This window comes from Pteropus alecto, unplaced genomic scaffold (assembly GCF_000325575.1).
Source record: "Pteropus alecto unplaced genomic scaffold, ASM32557v1 scaffold43, whole genome shotgun sequence".
Taxonomy (NCBI): domain Eukaryota; kingdom Metazoa; phylum Chordata; class Mammalia; order Chiroptera; family Pteropodidae; genus Pteropus; species Pteropus alecto.
The window spans coordinates 8,133,077-8,159,357 of record NW_006435764.1 but is presented as its reverse complement, the minus strand read 5'-3'; the positions used below and the strand labels follow the sequence as shown (position 1 = coordinate 8,159,357).

Sequence of the window (26,281 nt, the reverse complement as noted above, 5' to 3'; positions counted from 1 at the left end):
CGTGGGCCCAGACACTATGACCCACTGAGCTGAAAGAAGCCAGGCTCTGTTTGCTAGACAGAAAGGTGAACCCCAAATGTGCCCTACTCTTCTATTTTCAAACCAAAGGCACCAAAGGTTTACTTGATTAAAACCAGAGGAAATAAAACCAGAATCCGAAGGGCATGTGATAACAGGAAGCAGGGAGGTGTATGAGCAGCTACTTGCCTGGCCAAGGAGCAGTGCCTGGGGACTGGCTGGCAGGAAGTTGCATCTGGCTGTAAAATGACATCAGGAAAGGCAGCCCGAGCAACCCCCGGGCAGGTTACAAACAGAGGCAACTGGGAATCAAACGTTAGCCTTGAGTCAAGAGTGAGCAAAGACCACGGGATTCCAAAAACCTGACACCCACCACCCTTGGGATCCCACCAAAAACACTCGCGTGGCAAAGAAGTACAGATGTCATCTCACTACTTGAGAGGACTTGTTCCAGCAGCAAGGACGAGTGACTGCAGCAGCTGCCGCGAAAGAGGGAAATGAGTCTGCAGGAAACTGGGCACAGTACGGCCAGGATGCTAGAGTGCCGGGCAGCGGGAAGAAAAGCAGAGACAAACAGATCTTTCTTCTTAGATTCTACTTTATTTGGTAAAACTCAGAAACTAACCACCAATTCACACCCACCCACCTCCTGCTCTCTGAAGAAGGCAGTTCCCCAGAGACAAAAAGGATGTGGCTTGGGGATCATCCACCATCTCCAGGTCTTATGCTCAAGCAGCCCATAGCCTGGTGGTCACGCCTCCAGACCCAAAGCCCTCAGAGGCAACAACAAAATAAAGGAAGCTCTCAAAGACAATGAACCCTTCCCACCCCTCTTCCCTTCCACCCAAAACCTCCCCACACCCCCAACCTACATAAAAAGATAGTAGAGGACAATGCATGAGTGTGAGACACACGCACAGAGCTTCCTTTCAGCCAAAGAGCTGCAAAATCCCCCCCTGGAAGGAGGACTACTGGCGACACCAATCAAGGTTTGGTGGCCCAAGGTGATGGTTGGAATCATGTGAGACTGGTAAAAATCCAGGGAGAAAATATTTCACCTTCAGCCCATTCCCAGGTCTCCAGTGAACTGGTTTTAGTTCTAAGAAATCCCCATTCCCACACAGGTGACTGTGGGCTCTGGGGCAGTTGGCTCAGGGAAGGTTCCCACGGCCGAGAAGACAGTGGTGGGGGAGGGGAGGCAGGAGGGCAAAGCCTTCGGGGAGGGTCTGGGAGAGGGGTCCCTGCCCTTGGCTAATGGATCCGCGTCAGCTCCTCCACAACCTTGATCAGGTCGTCCGCGGTGGCCTCTCGCTTCATTCCGCTGCCATCGTCGTACTGCAGCAAGGAAAGGGGGAAGGTCGTGAGGGAAGGGGACGCCCACGGTGAGGGAAAGCCCTGGCTCAAGCACCGCCATGGCAGGGAGGTGGTTCTCGTCAGAAGCCACCCCCCTCCTTGGGGTTCCAGGTCAACAAGACCCACTGACAGCAAAGCTGGTGCAGACGCTGCCACCTGGCATACGTTTCTCCCTTCCGGGGTGCTCCCCAGAGGCGCCGTCTCCAGGGAGCAATACCCCAAACTCCAGCACCGGAAATTTCTCTTCCCTGAGGGATCTTGACCCTGGCTCGCTCCTGAGGGTCTGCCAGATTCCCTGACTTGCCCCCCGACGTGCCCTCACTGTTAAAGGACAGAGGTCACATGGGTAAAATTGCTAGTACAGTGCTGGGCATGCACAAGCCTCAGACGCATCTCCTTGCCCTCGGACTCCACCCTCCCATGCAGGGACGGCTGGCCTTGGGGACGTGGAGGGGACACACCTGGAGTCCTGACGGGCTCCTGGAGAGCCCCGCCCTGTAATGCACTTGTGTAACTGGCCCAGGGCTGAACACCGCAGAGCTCACCTGTAGGTTTGCCACAACCTCCTGCATCTTGGGCCGGCTAATATCCAGGAAGCTCTCAATCAAGTCTCCATCGATGAAGCCAGTGGCTGGTTCCGTCTTTCGCTCAGTGTGAAAGGATCTCCAGGTGGACAGGTGAGTTAAGGAATGTCTGATTATTTAGAAATACCCTTACTCTGTCAGCTCACTCTGCACAAGGCCACAAACTGAAGCAATCATCAGGAAGAGACTAGGAAACAACAGAGTCAACTGAAAATCACACTGATTTTTGGACAGTTTTGGAACTGAAACATATGTAAAATTATTTCCTATTCCAACAGAAGTGTTCTTCAAAGTAACAGTTTTAAAAGTACAGATCAGACTTTGAGTGTAGAGCCTGAAAGCGTGTGGATGTCTTTTACGAGGGCTCGCGGTAGACGGGACGTGCACGCCTGGGTAAGACCGCCCTTCTAAGGCTGGCCTCCACCTTCACCGATGAATGAACTGAGGCTTCGTGAGACCACAGGTGTGCTCATGGTCCTGCTGGAGAGCAAAAAGCCCACACATTGGCCCATCTCCTCCTTCCATGGCTACGGCTGGGCCATACTGCTGGGCCATACTGCCTCGTAGCAAAGTGTGAACAACCTCACAGGATCACAGCAGGAGCCCTCCCACTTCCTGCCTGGGGGACGGCCCTCTGTAAGAAACAAGCTTCCAGTAATACTGGAATCCTGGATGTCCCAAGGGGGCTGACCCTTGGGCTTCTGGAGTTTTCGGCTTCTTCACTTGTCCTATCTTTTGCTAGGCTCTCTAGTGAGGCTCCTAGATAACCACCCCGCCCCCGCCAACAAAAATTTCTCTGAAAGGATGTTCCTACGTTGTCATCTAAACTGGTTTGACATGCAATGCCAGAAAGGCCAGAACAGACACATTTCAGAACATAAATGTACAGTTCCAAGATGAACGAGTTGAAGCTGGGTGATAGCTAGGCGGGGATTCGTTATACTCTTCTCCCTACAATCGTGTTTGAATTTTTCTGTAAGTTAAAAAAAAATAAATAAAAAAAGTCTGTTCCACATAGAAACCTAGTTAAGACATTTCTTAGTCAGCAGTTTCCAGAAGCAGCTCAGGGTCATGCAGCTCTCTGTGCCAGGACAGGACTCTCAGCAAGGGGACAGACACCTCTGGGAAGGATATAAGGAGTGCTCAATCTTGCCCACACTTTTGATGACTTTATTGAGTCGATTCTGCATGTCCAACAGGAGGTTGTACCAACTCTCTGACAGCGAGGTCACCAGCCCTGAAGAGGTAAAAGCAGCAGTGAGCTATGGGGAGCTCTGGGGCCCACGCCAGCATTTTCTGCAGAGGGCAGCCCAGGAACGCAGCAAAGGACGGACCGGCTAGCCGGCCTCCTCTGTAACTGCCTAGCTCGTGTCCGGTTGCTCTCTCTCTTCCCTCAGGAAGGAGGCCATGGGGGAGTGTGCCAGCAGGGGTGACCTTACCAATCATGCCGTTGACTGTGCCGAAGAGCACGGAGCCCTGGGTGGGGGTGGACGTCTCGCCCAGATTCTGCATGACCAGAGAGCCGTGGCAGAAGACGTTGACGAACTCGCCCAGGTGGAAGAGACCGACCTCCTGGAGGTGCTGCCGCTCCTCGTCAGTGGTGGCAGCGCTGAAAGGCGGTGTGACAAACTCAGCACCCGAACATCCCGGCCCCACAGGGACTGATGTGCATGGACACCGGACACTGAACGCCCGGTGAGCCCACACACCCCATAGCAGAGGAGCCGGTCGGAAGAGGCTGATTTTTGTGGCTCTGATTCTCTCATGAAAAAAAAAACCCACCTCTGTGAGGAGGAGCACCTGAACCCGAGAGGGGACACGATGTCCTCATCCACCATCAACCAGGGGCTCCAGCCACCCTCCCCGCCATTCCCAAGCAGGTCACTCACCTATCCTTCTGACACACAAACAAGTTAAAGGCATTTTCAGCCCCCAGGAAATTGTCATCATCCAAGATTTCGACAGCACTCATCCAGTTGGGGTTAAAGTCTCGAGCAATCTTAAAATAAACAAGGTTCCAACAAGAAAATACAATCAGCAGTTTGCATGGAACCCAGTTCTGGAGTCTGTCTTCTTTAGCCAGAAGCCAAGAGTCTGCCCTGGGAAGATCCAGCCCTTGGTTTAACAACTGCCACTCTAGATTCTCCCTAATCGCTGGCCAACGTAGCCCCCAAAATGAAGAGTGCTCAGAGTTCAAGTTGGGCATCCTGTAAGGATACTTAATTGATGCAGAATGTATGCTCCAGGGAAAGCACTTCTGCCCTCCCTGGGCTTGACTGTCCCTCACCAACCAGAGAAACACTGGCGGGGTCGAGGCTCGAGCCAGAGGCCTGCCCCGCCCCCACTACCTCTTCGAAGTTTCCCTCCATGGGCTTGTAGGCGAGCAGCAGCACGGAGCGCATGAGATCGCCCACCAAGATGAAGTCACCCTTGGTCTTCAGGTAGAGGGCCATGATGTTGTTGTAATGGTTGCACTCGGTGCGAAGCTCCTTCTCTGTCGTCCACTCATAAAGCCGCACCTGGGGAGGGCATTGCAGTTCTCTCAACCTGAGAGGCACGAGTCCTCTCAGAATGACTGTCTTCCCGGGTCTTCAGTCCTCCACCTGCAGCACCAGTGACCAAGCAAACGTGGGCTGTGAAATGGTCTCACGTGGTACTTGCATGAACATTTTTTATTTCAGTATTTTGTACTTATGAGCTATAAAAATAGAGTGAGCACATCAAACTAATAATACAAAGTTTTCCTTTACATAAAAAAATGAGTCACTGTGAAGACGAATACTAAGTCAACGGCGATGCAAGCGATACTGTGGATAAGACAAAAGGTGGTTTCTTGTGACTGAAGTTCGGTGACGGACCTATGGAAATATCTCTGGAAAGAGAAGATCCATCTCTGATTACCTGATCGGAAAGGAACAAGGTCACCTCCCAACAAAGCGCCTTTTCCAAACCCGTCTCAAACTCGTTCACTCCTAGAACCTTTGATGTGAGCCCAACGAGGAAAGTCCAACAGAAATGTTGTCACATAACAAAGGACTCTAAAGCACTAGCGTGTGTGGCCACTCCATCCAAAGTAAAACAAACAACCAACAAACGTTTTCTTTCTCTACTGCAATGCGTCTTCAGTTACGGCCACAGCTCCAAAAGAATGAAGGTGCTCTGTAATGGGCGGACAGATGGACAGATATTCAGCACAGCACAGTCGGAGGAAGACAGACTCAACCCTGGGAGAAGCCTGCCCTGACAGATCCTTCCAAGCCCAGTAGGCCCCACACATGGCCTCTGCACATGCAGAAACTCCTGGACAGAATATATGAAGCCATGATTTCTCAAAGAATGTCCAAAAAATCCCGAACTCACTTCTACAGTCATCTGTAATAGTTACAATACCTCCACTGGCAGGGTCAAGGGTGCTGAGAACACCCTCCACACATCCAACAGTAAAGGAGGGGCCGAGAGCTCTCCACACTCCTGGCAACACAACCCACCGCTCGCTCTCCACTCTCAGCCTCCCTGCTGCCTTAAAGACAGATAGTCGAGACCAAAGTCAGACACCACCAAAAACCCAGGCCTCCTACTCTCAACCCAACAGGTTCTAGACCTCCAAGACCAACGCGGTAGCCACTCATGGCTACAAAACACCTAAAATGTGGCTAGGCAAAATTGGGATGTGCTATAAATGTAAACTACTCACCGGATTTTGAAGTCTCAGTATGAAAAAAAAGTAAAATTACCTAATAATTTTTATATTGATTAGATGTTAAAATAATATTTAGATCTGCTGGGTTAAATAAAATACATTACTAAATTGAATTTCATCTACTTTTACTTTTATTCACGTGGCTCCTATATTATTTCTATTGGACAGCAATGGATTAGCTGTGTGTCTCCTAATCTCACCTCACATCTGACCCCTCCCAATCCTGGCATCAGTTCACTGCGCCCTCTGGAACACACTGTCACTAGTCACAGTACATCTGTTCTCTGGCTGGTCCCTTGTTATTCTAACTAAAATGTGGTTCGTTCATAAGGGCCCTGTGGCCCTCTCAACTTGGGTACTTCCTCTCCTATTGTCCCTCGTATCACTGAGACTGGAGGAAGGACAGCCTTCCGTGCATCTCACTGCCTGCCCTCTCAGACGTCTACCCTCCTCCCCACAAAGATGCCGGCTCTGAAGTTCACGCCGCCAGACCACTCCCACCCCGCCCCATCACTCCTGGTGACTTTAATGTTCACACGAGGAAGACCCTTCTGATTCCGACCCCGAACCTTTTCTCGAGCCCTCTTCCCCACTTATCTTGTCTATTGCTATGGTCACCTCTTAGAACCTGTCATTAAAAATAACTCCAGGATGCCGTGTGCTCAGTTTCACCTTTTCTCAGATGCCCAGAGGCCAGCACCATAATCCCTCTCACACGCACTAAGCTCCCTTGCCCTTCTCCCCCTTGATCGTGCTCACCCAACAAAACCTGACTTCAGTGAAGTTCTAACTTTCAACTACAGCTGAGAAAAAACCACCAACCAGGATGACTGGTCTCATCTGTAAACACAAGACCACGCACTGAAAACGGGCTCTCAGGCCTCTCAGTAACTGTGCACTTGCCTAGTGCATTACTCCCCAGATCCTGGACCAGGTTCATCCCTCCTCCACTCTCCTCAAGCCTCTAATACCTCCTCTCCCACCTTTCCTCTCAGCTGCTTCACAGAAGATGGACACAACCAGAGGATTTTCAATTCCCACCACCTGAATTTCAATTCCCACCACCTGAAGCCAACATCATGCACCCGATCCCACACCTCCCTGCCGCCTACTCAGAGACATGGCTCCTGCCATTCTCCTCTAACAGACTGTTCCCATTGTAACAGAAGCGTATGCAGTAGACCCTAACTTACAAAGGCAGGAAGAACTCTCTCGGCCTCACGTTTCCCAGTGGTTCCCCATTACTTTCTTCTCCTATACTACCAAACTCCCTGACAGGGCTTTCTAATGCTAGCTGTCCTCTCCACCTAGTCCTAGTTGAACCCTCTTCAGATTTCCTTCCATCCCCAACACTCAACCAAGAGCTCTGGTCAAGGTCACCACTGATGTCCATGGTGCTAGAACCAATGGCCAATTCTTCTTAATCCTTACGTTACCAACCTACGGGCAGCACATGCAGCTTATCAATTCCCCCCTGAGCTCAGGTGCTCTTATGCAGACTTCCAGCTTTAAAGCCACCTTATACCGGGCATGCCGATCTCTCCAGCTTACCTCATGCCTCCCTCATCCTGCCGCCTACCTGGTGTTTCACTAAGATGACTACCGGAACTCAGCATGTCCAAAAAACAAACCTCTAATGTCCTCGCTGTGACACAGTAAGACATATATATTTGGTACCTTCCCCCAGTTCCTGACGCAGAGCTCCTAAAACCTTTGAAATTTCCTGAGTGATAGATAAGAGTGTGTTTTGCTCTAACAAGGCCACTCTTAGTGACTCCTAGATGGCTTCGGGATGGGGGCTGGTCACCAGAAAGACCAAGCCATGATTAGAAGCCTGGAATTTTAGGTCCCACCCATCCTCTGGAGAGAAAAGAGAGGCTAGAGACTGAGTTAATCCATCATGTCTAGTGAAGGCGCCATAAAAATCCCTAAACTATGCGGTTCAAAGAGTTCTCTGGTTGGTGAACACACCCACATACTGGGAGGGTGGCACGCCCCAACTCCAGCAGGGCAGGAGCTCCTGCACTTAGGACTCTTCTGGAGCAGGAGCCATGACCTTTCCCCTTCTCAATCCCCACAGCACTTAGGATCTGATGTGCACGTGGGTTCACGTAACTAAGTCTAATATCTGGTCCAGCCCAAGCCTCTCAGATCCCCAGCCCCACCCTCCAGGCCCATTACCATGTTATCCTTAAAAGTGGACACACACACAGCCCCGGGAAACATAAGGGAGACATGCTCTGTGCAACCTACGGTATGACAGATACCAAGTGGTATGGGCCTCACCGTGCTATTGATGCTGGCTAACAGCTTCCCATTAAATTCCACCATAGAGTACACGGCCCCTTTCACTTCCTTTTCAGCCACAGTCTGTAGTTTTCCTGGGGGGAAAAAAGATACCCTTGAATCTCCTTTATGAGCCCACATTTAATCAAACAAATCCTCTGATTTCCCCTCTGACTCTAACTCCCGCTCCTAAAACCACCTCTGAAAGCAGGAAAACGCAGATTCAGTATATACTGGGATTAACCAACACCGGAAGTAAGAACCCCAAGGTAACGTGCAGTGATTCCAGATGGTGTCCAAGATCTGCCTCCACCCTGAAACCCCAGCTCTGTCTCTTGAGATGGAGACCACGTCCATCTCAGCCATCTGATCTGACACTGGGCTGACGGCTAGTCTTTAGAACTGCACTGGGAAGGCAAGAAAAGACATGGAAATGAACCCAAAGTGCTGAAGATGGAAAGAGGACCCAAATGGCTGAGCGATCAAGTGGAAAACAAATCCAAGATTCCTAACACTTCCTCTAGATTCTTACTCACCACTCACCTTTCCCTTTTTTATACCTTTCAAAGAGTAGAAAAGGAAGAAATACATGCTAGATTGTACAAGCCTCTGCTTAACTACTCCAAAATGCATTCAGACCATCAACAGCTTGAGAGAAAGTAATAAAATACCCTGTGTCACAACAATTATCCCAAGTTCTGCTGCTTAACTGAGGCTCTGAAACCTAAAACACTATGCTTACTTTTCCAGAATTTCAAACCTCTCAAAGCTGGAAGACTGTGCCTACTTACCATCCGAATATTGAAAGACCACAATACGACCTTGCTTGGGCTCTGCCTCTTCCGGGTACACCATGGCTGTGCCCACAATGAAGTACGTGTTGGGGTCTTTGCCCAGCTTGCAGGAGACCAGGCTGAGGGCATACTCGTTCTGCAGAAACTGGTGGGCATGAAGCACTAGGAGGAGAGTAGAGAGGGATGACTGGCTGATGGTCACATGTACATGTAACCCCGCACTTGGGGCCCATGGCTTGTGCGCGATGACAGGGCACTGGCCTCCTGCCATTCCTGTCTCCTCCCCACCCGGTACCGATCTGAGGAGGCCTAATACTCCACACTCACAGCAGACTCAAGAGGTCTCGCCCTTTCCTCTCCTCCCCCCGCCCCCCGCCACCCCAGGACATCTGTCACAGTGTCCACCGAAAGTGGGAATACATCAGAACCCAGAACAGCCTAGTTTAGGGAGAACTCGGTACAAAACGACAGAAAGAGCTCCTCTGCACCTTCGAAGGTGTGCTGGTCAATGATGAGGAGGTTGTGCACCTCCACCTCTTCTCCAAAGGAGGTCTCGTGAGGGGCTGTGCTGCTGGAGAACAGCTTGCTGGAGCTGACACTGCTGGACAAGGCCTGAAGACAGAAAGGACGCTTATCATCCCTCGGAAGAAGAACAAGTGCTGGGAACACTAGTGAGGGGATCAGACAGGGTTACAGACTGAGTCTGACGAGGAAAACTCAAGGTTGGCAGCTCGAGTGGAGCCTGAAGTGCCGAGGCTTCAGAAAGGACAAAGGGACTGAGGATGAGGATCCAAATCCCATATGGAAGTGACACAGGAGTCCAAAAGACCAAAAAAATCTAAGGTTCATTAACAATCATTAAAACAGTGATGCCACGTCAATCAAACAAAGCTAACAAGGAACTAGGAGACCTAATAAAGTGACAGGCTCCACCACTCTCAATGGGAAGAGTAGGGAGCACTTCAAATAAAAAGAAAACTATAAAACTATAAAGACCTTCCACTTGGGATTAGGGAAGAAGTCCTAACACAGCCGACTGGGAGAAAGAAAGGCCAGGAATACATGGAATAAAAAGATCAGTTAATGTCTCCATTGAGCCTATTATGGGCGGCTCTAGACTGTCCTATTAGCATCTGCAGATGAGAAAACTGAAGTTTAAACATGACCGAGATCACGCAGCTAGCAATAAACCTTGACGCTAGTTCTGTGAGACTCCAAACCCCATGTTCTTACTTACTATGCTATGCTGTCCCCAACTATACACAAAGTAACTAAACTGACAATCACTGACTGCCGCACTCATCTCAAATTCTTCTGAACCCTCCCATGAGGGGCCAAATCCAGCTCGTGCCTGTTTTCCTGAGTAAAGTTTTACTGGAACCCAGCTGTCCCCACCTGTTGTCCACGGCTGCTTTCGTAACAGCAGTGTTAAGTAGTGACCAAGACCATGAGGCATGCAAAGTCGAAAACAGTTACTATCTGCCCCTGCACAGAAGAGTTTGCCCCTACTCTAACGCCATCTTTCTTTGTTCACTGCCCTCACCTGCGTGCTGGCACTGGGTCTCAGGGCAGTGGTGCCCCCACTCGTGTCCTGAACTTCAATACGGCTGGAGAGGACCCCAAAGCACTGAGACACTTCCTGATAACAGATCTTCCTGCAGAACAAGTATAGAACAGTGTCTCTCAGAAAAGTCCACCGACTCCCCGATCACCACCGTCTACAGCTCCGCTACCCCTGCCTCACCTGGGAGACTCGTAGAGGGGAACTGTGCGAATATGAAGCTTCTGGATCTCATCGATGGTGCCAATGGTGAGGGTGCTGTTGTTGGCCAGCGCCAGGCTAGAAAGAAGGGTTTAGACTGAATAGACCAAGGAAGGAAAAGATTCTAGGAGGCAACTCCATAAGGGGAAAAAAAACAGAGTAGAATCCCACCAGCTTACTCATGGGCAGTGGTTCTCAATTTAGACTGTCACTAAAAATCACATTGGGAGACTTCAAAATTCTGCCTGGTCCCACCCGAAGATCATCTTATTAAATTGGTCTAGGTGGGCCTAGGTTGAGATTTATCAGCTTTCAATTTAATGCTAATGATGCAGCATTAGAATCAAGAACAGAGATTTTTCAATCGCAATGATCAAACTATCAGAATCAGCTGGAGGGCCTGTTAAATCAGACCGCAACCCCACCCCCAACTTAACATTTCTAATGAGTTCCCAGGCAGTGCTGTGGTGGTAGGGGCCACACTTTGAGAACTCCAGCTCTAGCGGCATACATAATGATCTCTAAATCAGGAGTTCAATCATTTGATCACCAGAGAGGTTTTCTGAAAATACAGACTCTAGGGCCCAACCTCAGAGCTACTGAATCAGAATCTGAGGAGTCAAAAAAATCTGCACTTTTAAAATAAGTCTCCCAGGTATTTCTATGGGTGGCCAGATCCGAGCGCCTCTGCTCTACATGTCCCACCTCCGCTTTTTACTGAGCGTGACAACGCTCTCAATCCACGGCTCTTGCTGAGGCAAGAAAAAGAGGCTCACCTGTCAGGATAGCCATCTGAGTTGAGGGGACACATGTAGTTCACTTCCTTGAGGTTGACGTTGGAGAAGACCAATTTGTGGTTGCTGCTGTAGATGACAGTGGGGCGGTCGGAGCAAGCAAAGACGTTGGTGGTGGAAAGAGAGCGGAAGGTCCTCAACACCGTGGGCTGGGTGCCCAGAGTCACCTTCTTCCGGTCGCTCAGCAGGCCTACAGAGAACGGGGTCCGAAGAGCAAAGGGAAAGAAGGACAGAAAGCTGGACTGTGAAAGTCCAAAATCAGCACCCCGAGGCTAAGAACTCTGCAACTCCAACTCTCCTCAGTTTTCAGAGCCCCTCAGCCAACACGTGTGTCTCACCTGTCTCGATGTTGAGCCCAAAGTAGAAAAGCGCCCCATCTCCCAGCGCACAGAGGAGGTAGTGGCTACTCTCAAAGGTGGTCATCAGGATGGAGCGAGGGATGATCTCTGTGGGAAAGAGCTGCATTACGCTCCTGGTCCACATGCTGACTCTGATCCCAGCCCACGTTTAAAAGGTCCATACCTCCACCCAGCATCTCTTTGTGCAGTAGCTCAAAGGAGGGCAGCTTCAAGATACGGGCCGAGATGTCTGTCCAGAGGCCAATGGCACAAAGTGGGGACAGCCCATTGCTGTCCCCTAAGGGAGTGATGTCCAAGCAGGCCACTTCATGTTCCATCTCTGTGTGGCTGAACAAAGAAGAATATGGCAGAGGAGGGAAGCCAACAATGAAAAAAGTCTCAGAGAACAGGGGAGGAAAAAAGTGCAGACAGATAAACACACACCTGATCTGTCGGAGCTCCTGAGGATGGATCTGCAGGTAGTAGAGGGCCCGTCCCACGGCTACCACCACCTGGCTGCTGTTGCAGGAGGCCACGCTAATGTTCTTGCCCTGAGGCTCCTTCCATTCACTGACTAGAGCTTTGGGTTCTTGAGAGACCAACCTCACTGACGCGGAAGTGATCTAGAGAGAGAAGAGCAGTGTCTTCGAGTAGCTGCAGGAAGGTGCTAAGAGCTGCCCTGGGAGAGCCCTAAGAATAAGCTACGCAAGTCCTCTTCTGCCATATATTTTTCCAAAATCCTGCAATGATTAATTACAATGTCATGTGTAGGTGAAGCTCTGAAAAAGAATGACTTAAGGCAGCTTGCAGCTTGCATGCCTACAGCAAGAATAAAAGGCCTGCTTCATTCTGATTAAGGATGGGGTAACTCAAACCACATCCTGTAGAAAGGAATCAATGGAGTAAGACCCAGGCCAGCAGTTTTTCTCAACCCCAAATGACACCTCTAAAGTATCCAAGTTCTTTACTGTGCACGAATCATTAAAACAATTCAAAATTCTTTACTAAAGGCAACAATCGTTATCGAAATGTCCCCAAAGCATTTTGACAACATTGTTATGTATCAATTCATCTTACCTATCAAAACAGTTTATATTTAAGGAGAAAAAACCTTTAATAATAGATCTGTGAGCTGTGTCAGTCTTCGGGCCACTAGTTAGAAAACGCTAATGAAGCAATGAGTCGGTACTGCCCCACCACACACACTTGATCCACAAACTGACAAAACCTCCCTCCAGTTCTTACCAAGTCCAGCACTGCCTGTTGGCTAAAGGAAGACCAAGAAGATAAAGTAGAGACAGTTCAATAATCCTCAGGCACTCAAGTCCTACCCCAACACTGACAAACACTGACTCTGGCCAGAGTAGAGAGCAGATGGAAAGGCGAGGGGTGTGCAAAGCTGAAGAGCACCAGGGTCGCTCCAAACAGAGACTGACGGGGGGAGGGGGAAGGAGGCTCAGAAATCGGGCTCTCATGGCTAACAAGCGACCTCCTTATCACGGATAGATTTAAAACAAGATTCCAAACAGAGTTAGAGCTCTGGTTCTAATAATATGTGGCAAGTGCTGCCAACAGTCATATAGGATGGTAGCATTATGACTTTCTTCTTCTTTGTGCTTTTTGACATTTTTCCAATAAGTAGGTATTAATATTATAATGAGGGGGAAAATGTGTGTCTCAGAAGACAGGATGTAATTAGTACTAAAACAGTACCCCCAGAAAATATATAATCCCAATCTATAAAAGAAAACATGGATAAATACAATATACACACAGTGTAGAGGAAAAATGAAGCTAAAAGCAACATCTCCAAAATTAAGAGTTGTTAAATTGTTATCTCTGGTAGTGAGCAATTTAAGTTTCTTCTAGCCCTTTAACATTACTTTAGAACCATAAGAATAGACTTTTAAAATCCAGAGGTGCTCTGTACTGCACTCTAGGTCAAATTCAAGTACATGGGGCCTGGCCCCTTCTCAGTTGTTACCTGGATAAGCTGTTGATGAGCCACGTTGCCACAGAAGAAAGTCTGCTGATCATCCACGAAACCCATCAGTTCAGTTTCTTCCACCTCCTCTCCGTTTAACATGAGAACTCTGCAGCAGAATTGAAGGCCAGGTCAGCCGGACCAGCTTCCCCACCTTGCAACCTTCACATGAGCAACTGGAGCTGGCACCAGACTCATCTTACCTTGTCTGGCCGACAAAAGAGAGCACCAAAGTGTCATCAGTCTCCCGGTTAGGATCGGACCGCAGTGGCCATAGGCCTGAAACACAGATCAAGAATTAAGATGCACAGCACAGACCAACACGTCTAAGGAAGGACCAGCCTGACCCCAGGGGAAGATCAGGAAATTTAGAGTCAGTTGTGAGCTGAAACGCACACTGTTCTTTCCTGGATTTAAGATTCTGAAGAAATTAGGTATTCTAAAAACTGTTTTGAGCCTGATATTTTAAATTTTTTCATTTGATTTCAGATGGGATAATACATTTCCATAACTCAAAATCAAACACAGAATTCTCATTCCTTTACCTCTCCCTCCAACCTATCCCCTAAAGAAATCATCAAGAATAGTTTCTAGTTTGTCTTTCCATTTATTTATTTATTTAAATTTATTGGGATAAATTGGTTAATAATCCAATTTTTTTTTTTTTCAAGGAACTAGGAAAGAACTGTGTTTGTTACAAGCAAATACAAATATAAAAGAGCCTATCACACACTGGTCTGCACCTTGCTTTTTCACTTACTATATTCCTGAGCCTTATCAAAACAGAATAGTTCCTTGCTTTGGACATCTGCACAGAATCTGATTTTATGGCTATACCAGTTGATTGGTAAGTCCACTGACGGATGTTCTTTTTCTCCCACCATTTTGCTATAAGATACAATGCCACAACAAATAATCTTACATATGAAGGTCTACAGGGTAAAAGTCCAGAATTGGGGCTGCCGGGTAATCCCTAGATGCAGCTGTTTTGGTGGATATTGTCAAGGAGCACACTTATTTCCTTACAGCCTCACAAACATTATGTATTGTCAAACTTTTAGTTTTGGTCATCTGGTAAAGTATGATATCGCTGTTTTGATTTGCATTTCTCTTAACACAAGTGAGGACTACTACCTGTCCATTCATGTTGTCTCTTGCCAATTTTGGGTCAGGAAATTTCTTTCTACAAATTTTTTTATAAATTAGGAGATTAGGCCTTTGTCTAGAAGATGAACATGTTTTTATCCAGTTTGCCATTTCTTCTAAATTAGCTGAGTGTTTTGCTTTTGCCATGAAGAAGTGTTTTCTTTTTATGTTGTTGAATTTATCAATCTTTCTTTTTGGCTTCCGTACTTTGAGTTATGGTTTAAAAGACCTCCCCACTCCAAAATTAGAAGGGAATTCACCAACTTTTTCTTTTAGTTTTTGTATAGCTTCTTTTTACATTAAGTCCTTCATCTGTTTAGATTCCAGCAAGCTATACATTGTGTGGTATGGGTCCGACCTTACTTTTTCCCATATGACCGCTATCCCTATACCATTTATTTAAAAGAATCACCTTTATCTCCCTGAACTGAGATAGCGCCAGCATCATACACTAAATTCCCACAGATAATTGTGTCTATTTCTGGACTTCTGAGCCCACTTATTCATGCACTAAAACCACACTTCTAATTACTGAAGTGTTATAGTACGTTTTACTATCTGGTAAGGCTAGTCCCATCTCACCACTCTTTTTCAAGTTTTCCTGGCTTTTCTTGTTTTTTCCTTTTCCATTTGGATTTTAACTTGTCTAGGTCAAGATAAAAAATCTACTGATGTTTTTATTGCGATACCTTAAATATAAAAAGTCAAAGAGAGAATTGCTTTAGAATGATTTACAAGACTTTGGTATATCTTTTTCATTTGATCAATCTATCCTTTTAATCCTTCGAGAGTATTTTAAAGATTCCCTTGTATAGATTTTACACATTTCTTGTTGAATTTATTCCTTGGTATTTTATCATTTTATTGCTATTGTTAATTACCTATTTCCCTCTACTATATCTTCTCATTGTGTTTTTACGTGAAAGTTATTGACTTCACTATATTAATTTTATATCCTGCCACCTTAATAAATTCTCACTGTCTATAGTGTTTCGGTTCACTCTCTTGGGTTTTGTAGTTATATTATGTCTTCCTTTCTAACTCAAAAATCTCTATTTCTTTTCTATTCTCACCTTACTTTTTCGTATTCTGAATTACTTTATTTTAGATGTGCCTCCTATATAAAACTTCGAAATGATTTCATGATTCAATCTGATTATCTTTTCCTTAAAACATATCTGTCAGATACAGATACTCATACAGATGTTTGATATCAGTTCTGTTACATTATTTTACGTTATGCTGACTATACGCTGTGAAAATCTTTCATATAGTCTTTGATCTTTTTGATCATCATATCTTGCCTAGAATTTAAGATTTGTATTTTCGTTCTAGAAGTTATCTTTTATACTTATACCTTATATGATATCCTCCGTCCCCACTTTCTTTAGAGAGTCTATCAATTCCCTACAAACATTAATCTTTTCCTCCTTCATTCTTCTATTCCGTTTTCCAATTTTAGTCAATAGTACTCTTTTTAAGTTAATTTTTATACTTTTAAGTATGTTTAAGCTTCTATCACTTATTTGTTATCATGACTTTTACTCTTCATTTGATCTGCTTTCCTCTAGGTCCCACCCAAGTGCCTTCGCAATATGTAATAAGGCAAAAGGCCAAGGTCACTCAAGTAATACCAGCATCTTATGTCCACCAGAAGGCTACCTTTGATGCCTGGTAAGTCAATGCTGGCATGCTCGTGGATTCCAATTCCATTCCGGATGATCCGCAAAGAGCCTTCCTTGAAAGCCCCAGAGCATGTGACCAGCTGCAAGGAAAAAAAAGTTTCTAAATAAACCCCTCCAGAGCCTAGGCCATCATACCGATGCCCAGAAAATAAATTAGCTATAACTAATCCAAGGACCTTTATCGTAGAGCTAGGTTCGAGGATGCAGACTTAGCAGAGGTTGATCTCCAACATCTCTCAAATTTGCCAAGAAAACAGGATATCCTAGTACAAGAAGCAAAAAGCTCCTACAGCTTCTCTTAGCAAGCTGGCTTCCACCCATAGAACCTAGACTACTAGAAAGATCACAGGATCTGAGGTCAGACACAATCTGCCACTTAGTAGTTATGTGACCTCTGACAAGTTCCTTAATCTTTCTCAGCCCTAAGTTTCCTCACTTCTGAAATGGCCAAGAAACTCTAACGGGACGCTCATGTGATTACGGATAATGAATATAAAATGCCTGGCAACCCGAGATAGGCGGTCAATAAATGGTAGTTATCCTTCCATCACTGGCATTAATGAGTGAAGCTTTTCAAAGTTATCTTCAGCGCACACTCCCCATTCTAGACAAGCAAACCTACGACACGATTCGAGTGGGCACACCAACCATCCATTTCCAGGATGACCCCCTTACCTGTCCTTGCCCCTGCCTCTCCAGGTCCACCACGCACATGTCCACAATGGGTCCTAAATTAGTAAAGGTTTCCATGGCCACTACATAGGAGCCTTGTTCATTGCTGTCAACATTGAGCTAAAATGAAAAAATAAAGTTAGTCCTACAATGCTCCTAACAGGCTCATCCCTAAAGAAATGGGTCTTCATCCAAAAGAAACTCTCAGTCCTACCAGATTTGCCCTTCTTGTGCTCCACTGGAGGAGTCTAAGTGAGGATCATGGACTTAGGAACCTGGTTGTCCTACAGGTAACCCACTAACCAGCCAGGGATTTCTAACGAAGCAGTTTGGAAATTAACGTAAAATGTTTGGTGGGCATTTTTCTCCAGAGAAGGTCCAAAATTTTCATATTTAAGAGAATATCCAGTACATTAGACTATGACATTTTAAAGGGAAGAGATGTGTCTTGTTCATCATTGTCCACAAAAGCCAGCACCCTGCCTGGCACACTTGCTGAATGAACTTTTAGGATAAAGATCTACTCAGGGCAGGAAGTTAAACCAAACAGGTAGAAAGCTGGGTAGTAGGGAGATAAATGAACCGAAGAATGTCTGAGAGGCACTAAACACAGGAGAAACCTGATGAAGCAGCAGTGAAAAAAGACAGAAGGAGGAAAATGTCTTCTCACCTTCACAAGCTGGGAGTCACCAAGGCGCGACCCAACGAACACAACGCCGTTATCGAGGTATGTCAAGCATTCAGCAATAGAAGTCTAGGGGAAAGTCGACAGCATGAAAGAAATTAGAATGGACTCCGCATGGGATCCAGACGCTGTCCTACCCATCTCTCAGACCTCTGCTGAGAAAACAACCAACTACAGCCGTGATTCCCAAAACAATCCTCTAATTCAAATCCCAGGTCACACTAAGCAAATGTTCCTAAATCTCTGAAGTTTTTATCACATCCCTACGGTCAGAAAAACTGGTAATTTATTGTGCAGGTGCCTGCTCCAAACGATCATTTTAATCCCAACAACTTTGGTCTTCTCAAAATAACTAGAAACCTCTAAAATTCACTGCATAATTCTTTAACTTTTTTGGGAATCTTCTCCCAGAACCATCAGCATTAATCTTTAATTCTAGCTTGTACCTTTTATTTCCTTTTCTTTTTTATGCTTGAGGTAGTGCCTGGCTGCCTGTGAGATTCTCCAACCTCTAATTCATTCAAAAACCAACGTCCACAGGAGTGGCCAGGTGTTGCTAAGCAACATAATTCCCGGTCGCAGTGTGGGATCGCACATCTCGGGTCACTAGGCCCCTAGGAGGACACAGCAGAGCAGGTACGAGCCCCACCTCTCCAAGGAGCTCCACGCGGAGGTCCTTGAGAGTGACGGTGCCATCCATCTGTTCCTCCTTCTCCAAAAGCAGCATGAACAGCCGTCCTTCCATGTCTCCCAACAGATAGCGGGAACCATTGGGGTCCACACGATTGTGACACACAATCGTGCTTTGCTGCCAAGAAGGAAGACACAATCATTACAGATGAAACTTCTTCCACAACCAGAGAGCAAGCCATTCTCTTTACTAAAACCATTTCACAAGCAAGGAATCCACTCAGCTAACATTACGTGGGTGATTAAAAATCAAGACATTTTTATTTCGAAGAATTTTCTGAGGTGCTCAATATACTTTAAATGTTTCTTCATATTATTCTACTGGAAAATAGAAATAAACGGAATAGAAACCAGTTATAAGTATTCGCTGGACTATAAATGCTATCATAGATTTTGTTATTTATCCTCACTATCGCTAATTACCCCCTACCAATAATGCTACCATAGATTTTGCCATTTATCCTTAAGACTTAATTTTTATGACTTGAAATTTTAAGGTTTGAAATTTTTATGACTAACTTTTTAAAGTCTATATAATTCATTGCTATATTACTTTACATGACTTGAGCCCTGAACACATTCAATAGGATTTGCACAATTTTTCCCTTTTTAAAGTTGCCCTGGTCAATAAAAGGGTAACCCTTTTTTTTTTTTTTTTGATGTATGCCATTTTTATCATGACTAGAATCACTTATTGGACAGATGTGCACAGTATTTTTTCCCTTTTCACTCATTCCCCCACACTCCTCCCCTTTGGCAATCATCGACTTGTTCTCTGTATCTATGGATGTTTCTGTTTTATTCATTTTTTTTAAAGTCCACATATAAATGAAGTCATACGGTATTTATCTTTCTCTGACTTATTTCGCTTAGCATAATCCTCTCTAGGTCCACGATGTGACAAATGGCAAGACTTCATTCTTTTTTATTGCTGAGTAACATTCATTGTGTTATATACATATATGTGTGTGTGTAATGTGTATATGTGTGTATACACACACCCTATACCCACATCTTCTTTATCTATTCGTCTATCAACTGACCTTGGAATATGGTTGTTTCTCTACCTTGGCTATTATAAATAATGCTGCAATGAATATAAGAGTGCATGTATCTTTCTGAATTAATGTTCTTGTTTACTTCAGATAAAATACCCAGAAGTGGGACTGCTGGGTTGTATGGCAGCTCGATTTTTAATTTTTTGAAGAATCGCCATACTGTTTTCCATAGTGGCTGCACCAAAGGGTCAACCTATTTTGATTATTATTTCTCTCTCTTAGTAAACAGGCAAGTCCTTTGTAGGCAAAACCAGACCAATCTTTCTTTGTATTCCCAAAGAGCAACACAGTATCTTACACACTTAGTTAGAAATACAACAGAAATCTGTGAATCTCCATTTGACAAATGGGGAGAAAGAGAGGAGCAGGATAAGAACAAGAGAAAAGACAGAAGGAAAAAGTAAAAGAAAGCTGCTCACCTTGATGATAGGAGGTGCAATCGCCAGGTATTTGTCGCCATTGTGATAGGTGATTGATTCCTGCCCAATGATGATGGCCCCTCCAAAAGGCTCTGGGACTGCACAAGAAAGGGCAGCATTAGAATGCTCTGCACTTTGGCCCCGCCTCACCCTGAGACAGCAAGGGCCCTGATCCAATTATCCCAGGCAAATTTCAACAAGGTCACTGTTTTTAAAAAGACATCGAGAGCCCAGGGAACACGATAGCCTTTTTGCTGAGAATCCTGTCTTAGAAACCTTAGGCTGGCACGATCTAATCCTGGTGATATTTTATTGCCGCTCTTGGTGTTTCTGAGCGCCTAGCGTACAGTCATCTTGGTGTTCTTCCATGTGCATCCTTCCCATTTTCTCTCCTAAGCTTCAAATCCTTCCTACTTAAAAGCTTTTACTCAGCTTAATTGTTCCTTAGCTTAATTTGCCCCACTATCAGGGCCATCATTTAGAAGAGACAATTTGCACTTAAGAGTTTTAAAATTTCTCTACTAGGTGAGACACACAACACAGCACTGGGGCAAGAGTATAGATAAGGTACAAAGAGGCCTGGAATGTAGCCCAGGCTTTGTCAAGGAGCATGAGCAAGTCCCTCGGGCCCTGTTTCCTCATCTATGAAATAAAGGAGTCAGACTGGATAAGCTTTATTGGTCCCTTTCAGTTTTTTAAATATTATGCCCAACAATAAAATAATGAGACTAATTTCCATATGCCACTCTGCAAATCAACCTCAGTGTTTTATAGTTAATCTCTACATCCTAAATAAAGGAAAGCTATATTTTGGGGGTGGGTAAAAAAACAAGAAAATCCCAAAGACAGAATGGAAAAAAACAAAGGAAAGCACATTTAAAGGGAGGACACATAAGGGAGTGCGGAACAACAAACAGGCATAATAGCGCTTGAGCACTGAGATGAAGGGGCAGAGGTGAGGAAGGAACAAAAACAGGGAACCCGCCCAGACCTGGGGCAGAGGCAAACTTCCTCAAACCCCCAACCAACCTGCGATCACCATGGAAGCTTCGGCCTCTACATTTTCCTGTTTCCAGGGGCCCTTATTGAACTCCTTCTCCCGGAGAGACACCTCGTAGGTTTTTACGTGCCGCCCTTGAGGGTCCTAGGTGGGGAAAATGGATTAGTCCTTAGGAAAGGTGAACCTTGGGCTGGAGAGGGGGCCTGAAAGGGACACCACCACTACCCAGCATGTGATAATACTGTCCCCTGTCAGCCTTCACATCCATCCTTATCCATCAGCATGCTGACAGCCACCAGCTGAGCCTGTGACTGTTGGGATAGAGTGACATTGAGAACTACTGTTTCCAACACTTTAACCAACCAGGAAAGCTTTAAATATTAGAAAAATGAATTTGTCACTGTACTGACCACTATAAGATACAATGTAAATATGAACTTTTGTGTGAGTACACACGTATACATGTGTAAGAAGTGTATATATGTTCAAGAACTTACAAAACAGCTAAAGAGAAAAAACAAACACAGTGAGTAGCTAAATACATCTAAAGGAGTGATGGTTAGGAGAACACACATTTTATTGCTCCTCTAAAGTTAGATAAAACCTCCAGTCCTGCCACTGTCAACATCATCTTCCCCTCCTTTTTCTGAATCATGACTCACTTCGCCCTGGAGCTGTCAGTCACCTTTATGAGATAAAAGAGCAGGGCTGGGGAAAGGCTACATTCGGCCAGTGGAGGAGGGCCTCAACAAACGCCAGACAGGCGTCTAGGAAGTTATGAAAGGAATTCGACATGTGTTTCAGGGCTGGGACCACCCCTCAGTCGCTATTACAGTTCATGAAACACTTAGCATAACTACCTTTCACATGGTAAGTATGTCGAATTGAGTTTTTGGCAAAGAAAAAAAAAAAACAGGAAATAAAGTAATTTTTAGTTGATGAAGAGATTTTTCCCATCAACGACTGGGGTAAGACTCAACTTCACAAGAAGTTCAAACTGGGGTTTAGATTTAGGCCCCTTGAGACACACATACAGAAACGAAAGCTCCTTCGCACTGGCAGCCCTGAGGCTGGGAACAGACAGAATAACCAACATCAGAGTTTTACTAACCTGATATTTACAAAACTGAAGAATAAAGAGAAATTCTAAATTATTTCAGCTCTGATAGTTAATACACTGCAAAATAAAACAAATCTCCAAAATAGTTCTAACCTTATTCAACTGAACTCCAACCAGCCTCAGAACTATAATACATATGGTGACACTAGGAATCTACAAATATACAATAATATTTCCAATACTTAACAGAGATCCTGTCAAAGTGTGCTCATGTCCACACATAATACACGGACTTAGACTATGTTTCCTTCCGTCATTTATTCAACCACATGCTAATGAAATGACCTCATGCTATATGGCCCTTTGTTAAAAGGCTGAGATTTTACCAAGATACAAGCATGTGGGTCAGTCTAGTGCTCTGCCACCCTGCCCCCCTTCCTTAACGGATCTGGCCCAAGGAACAGCTGCCCACGATCAGCTCTGCTAAAGTTTTAGGCACAGACTAAAATAGAAGTCAAGAGCCAGCAAGTCACCAGAAAGTGAGTGCTGAATAAAATGCCAACCTCTTCTTAGAAGACATATATAAAGCCTCACCAAGACATTTTTCTCTTTGCTTATAAAGGCAATTTCTAGATCATTTCTCTACAGCTAAGTTTTAATAATCCCCTAGCATGCCACTAAGAGACTGAGATGAAGTATAACTGGGTCACCCTACGAAATCTCCAAGGCCCACAACCAGAGTGTAATCTCAGGATTAAAACCTGCTACAAGCCCCAGAGCTTCTTGCCTCTACAGAAAGTACCTCTGCATTCAAGATACAACCAAAACCTGACCCATATTGATTCTATCATTCAAAACATTTCAGGACAAATACATTAAACACTTCTGCCTACTCTACTACAAAATCTAGGCATTTCAATTTTGCGAAAATGAACTCCTACGACACCAACTCACGCAGCTTCTCCCTCTCTCCTCCCGCTCCAGTACCTGATAGACAAAACAGATGGTAGGTGCTTGGCAGCCATATAGGAACTTGACGTCGATGACATGCAGCTCCTCCAGGCGAATGTTAAAGGCCTTGAGCTCTTTATTGTCCCGGTCTAGTGGAATAACTTTGAAAAGGCCATCATAGAGCCGCAGGCCAATCATCCGGCACTCAGGGTCAATGATGCCAATAATGCCAGTCTCTGAGGGGCGGCCAATCCGGTCCTGAGAAGTAAAACTGGGGTTAGGAAAGAACCTCAACACCCAGAGTAACAGAGGACACCAGCATCTCTTTCCCAGGATGGTTTTAGGAGTAGTAGTAAAACTAGTGGCATCTACTGATGCCAGGGAGCCTAAATGTCAGTGTATTCCTTTTTGCAAAATACTGAACCTCCGTGAATTATTTACCCTGTCCCTTGGACTCTGAGTAAACTACAGAAGTCCCTTCCTCATAAAAGCTCAAACCCTTAGTGTTTTCCTTGTTTCTCTGGTCATTTGAAGAGAGCTGCCCCCAACACTTCAATTTTCTTCAACAAATCATGATGGCCCTAGAAAACCGTCATCAGCCTGGAGCAGACACCTCACCTGGACATTGCCATGGGCTCGCGTTATGATGTCAATGCTCTCGCCACTCTGCTTATACTCCAGGATGCACGCATTGTACTTAGCTGTCAGGATAAACAGTAGGTCCTTGCTCTCCCCCTGGAAACCAACATTATGCTATCAAAAGAGGATCTGTTCAAAACAGGAATACCTGGCCAGCCTTTAATCATCATTCTTTAAGCATGCTAAATTCTTTAAGAACTTTCTTTTCTCTCTGAAGAGAAAACCCATCGTGAGTACGTCACACGTAAGTGCACACACACACTAAGGGTGTGTACAAAAGGCCAGAACTAAAGCTGATAAACATCTAGTCCTCTCCTCACGTTCATGATTCTCCACCTCTCCGTTCTACATACATTTCTTCACTTATTTCCAAATCAAACTAACCTCAATCATTTCATTCAAATTCTGAAAGATGAATGTAAATGACTCCTCTACTCCTCTCCAAGTATTTGGAGAAAGAGGGAAAAAATGTAAATAACAGTGGACGCTAAAATGGATCAACAAAGTTTTACTTAGTATTAACACAGAACCCCAAAACGTAAGTATTTTGTTCAAAAGATTATAATTAAAATTTTGAGCCCATTGCTTTCTTGTCAGATTCAGTTAAGATATAATGAAGCAATGTGGTGGCTAACTGAATGAAAACATTTATATTATAATAATGATGATGGTAATGTGAGAGTAACTGTTAAAATAACAGTGAATGCTTACGTTAGGCCCTGTGTTCTTAAATCATTTGATCTTCGCAATGACTCAGGGGATTGGATATTGGTATCCCCATTTTGCAGATAGGGAAATAAGACTCTGAAAGGTTCGGTGACATCCAAAGTTTGATTTAATAAAGAATGACAGCAAGACTGCCCTATTCTAGAGCCGACACTCTGAATGAAGCACCATAGTGACCCACGGTATGGTGATCCACATTTCAAACTTTTTCCCTAGTCAATCTCTCCCACTCCTAGGAAGCTTGTTCAAGAAGAACATAAATTAAAGTCTGCCATTCAAAAAGAGTAGCTTCTCTCCTAAGCCTTATTCCACCCACGCCAAGCAACAATATAAAACAATGTAAAACCATTTTTGTCGCTGGGCCCAACCCAGAGCACTTACCTTGGGCCTGAAAAGCTCCATGACAGCAATCTTCCCATACATGCCCACCTCTTTAACGGGCCGAAGCCCCTCGGCAGTGACCACATAGATCTCTAATCTTGTGTTTTTGGCAATCAGCAGGTTCAAGTCTTCAGCTGAAGTAAAGTGTCCTGAAAGAACAGATTCTCTAACTTTTAAAGCCAGAGCGGTATCTAAATAATGCTATCACTTCTACCTAATACCTCCAGAATTCTCATTTAATTCATATTATTTCTCCAGCTCCCTCCATTCACACCCTTCTCACCAAATTCAGCACCTCACAGCCTCACTTCATAAATTCACGAAAGCTACTTCTCAAATCAGACTAAGAAAACTAGGCTGGGCCTAAGAGCAGCAAAAGTCCTTCCACGGACAATGACTGCGAAAACACTTCAGATGCCTCTGTACCCTCAAATTTTACTTTTCATATTGCACTGGCAGACTTATTCTCTCATCAAGGGATACTGGGAAAAGTGTGCATCTCTATTCAGTCCTTATCTAAATTTTCACAAACTCCTTACCAAAAACACCAGGTCAAATGAAGAAAACTCTCAAAGCTTTATGTGAAAACATTGTTTTGTCCACACCTCTTCTCAGCAGTCTGCCAGTACCCTCCTCCACACTCTTCCACACTTCCAACTCTTCAAACAACAGTTTTGTTTTGGAATCATAATTGGTATTTGCGCACACACACAAGTTTGAGGTCTTCATACTTTGCTGAAAACCTGGTTCAAGACGATTACTCCCAGATTCTGGACATCCGTGTCCTTAACAATTCTTGCCTAGTCAACAAGGCAAACCCAGCACTGGGTTGGGCCATCCAAACCCTCTTTTCCAGCAGCTCCCTCCAGTAAACAACAGCCCCAAGGCAAGGAGAACTCCCGCCTTGGGTGAGCGCGGACATGCCTCACATCCCTCCACCTCCTGCACCCCCCCGACCCCCCAGCTCTCCCACAAGAAAATTCTAACCCATAAGTCGCTATCACCACCGCCCCGTCCGCTGACCACACGAGGCCAGTCTCGGGGCCCCAACAACACCGCACAAACAACTCGCACTTCGCTCTCCGTCCCACTGGGCCCGTCCCTGTCCTCGAGGTCAAGTGACCTCCCGGGACGAAAGGGGACCCTCGAACGCAGCTTCCCTCTCCCTCCAAAAGGCGCGTGTGGAGACAGGTCCTCTGAAGTGGACTAGGGGTTCCTCGGCCGCCGGCAGCTTCCATTCCCCGCCGGCCGCCCCAGGAGCCGCGGGCCTCCCTAGGCCTCGGTTCCCCCCCAGCTCCCTCCCTCGCAGGGGTCTCCAGCCCTCAGCAGCCTCACCGGTCACACAGCCGTTCACGGCGGTGGGCTTCTGTGCCGTTACCACGTAGTTGTACGACATGTCGAGGCCTGAGCTGGCCCGTCGGGACTCGAGCGCAACGACAGAGAGATGGACACCAGCGAAGAGACAGGGTCCCCTACCCGCGCGGCGAACTCCACTGCCGCTGCCTCCGCCCCGCAGACACGTTGCAGCCCAGAGCGGCCAGGGCGCAGGGCATCAC

At 45.7% G+C, this 26,281-nt stretch overlaps 1 protein-coding gene across 1 annotated transcript; it reads right to left on the bottom strand.

The window, feature by feature from the left end:
* Positions 1-598: 598 nt before the first annotated feature.
* DDB1 (damage specific DNA binding protein 1) lies at positions 599-26,281 on the bottom strand. Its single transcript, XM_006911232.3, has 27 exons — positions 26,061-26,281; positions 24,726-24,874; positions 23,598-23,714; positions 23,016-23,237; positions 20,998-21,112; positions 19,969-20,066; positions 18,451-18,609; positions 17,787-17,870; positions 17,120-17,236; positions 16,422-16,524; positions 13,817-13,892; positions 13,614-13,722; positions 12,074-12,252; positions 11,814-11,977; positions 11,630-11,737; positions 11,274-11,481; positions 10,480-10,575; positions 10,279-10,390; positions 9,224-9,347; positions 8,733-8,897; positions 7,942-8,036; positions 4,304-4,474; positions 3,845-3,954; positions 3,395-3,564; positions 3,090-3,192; positions 1,917-2,040; positions 599-1,353 (listed from the first exon to the last, which is right to left on the bottom strand). The coding sequence occupies exons 1-27, from the start codon at positions 26,119-26,121 to the stop codon at positions 1,270-1,272; spliced, it is 3,423 nt and encodes a 1,140-aa protein (XP_006911294.1). The 5' UTR covers positions 26,122-26,281; the 3' UTR covers positions 599-1,269.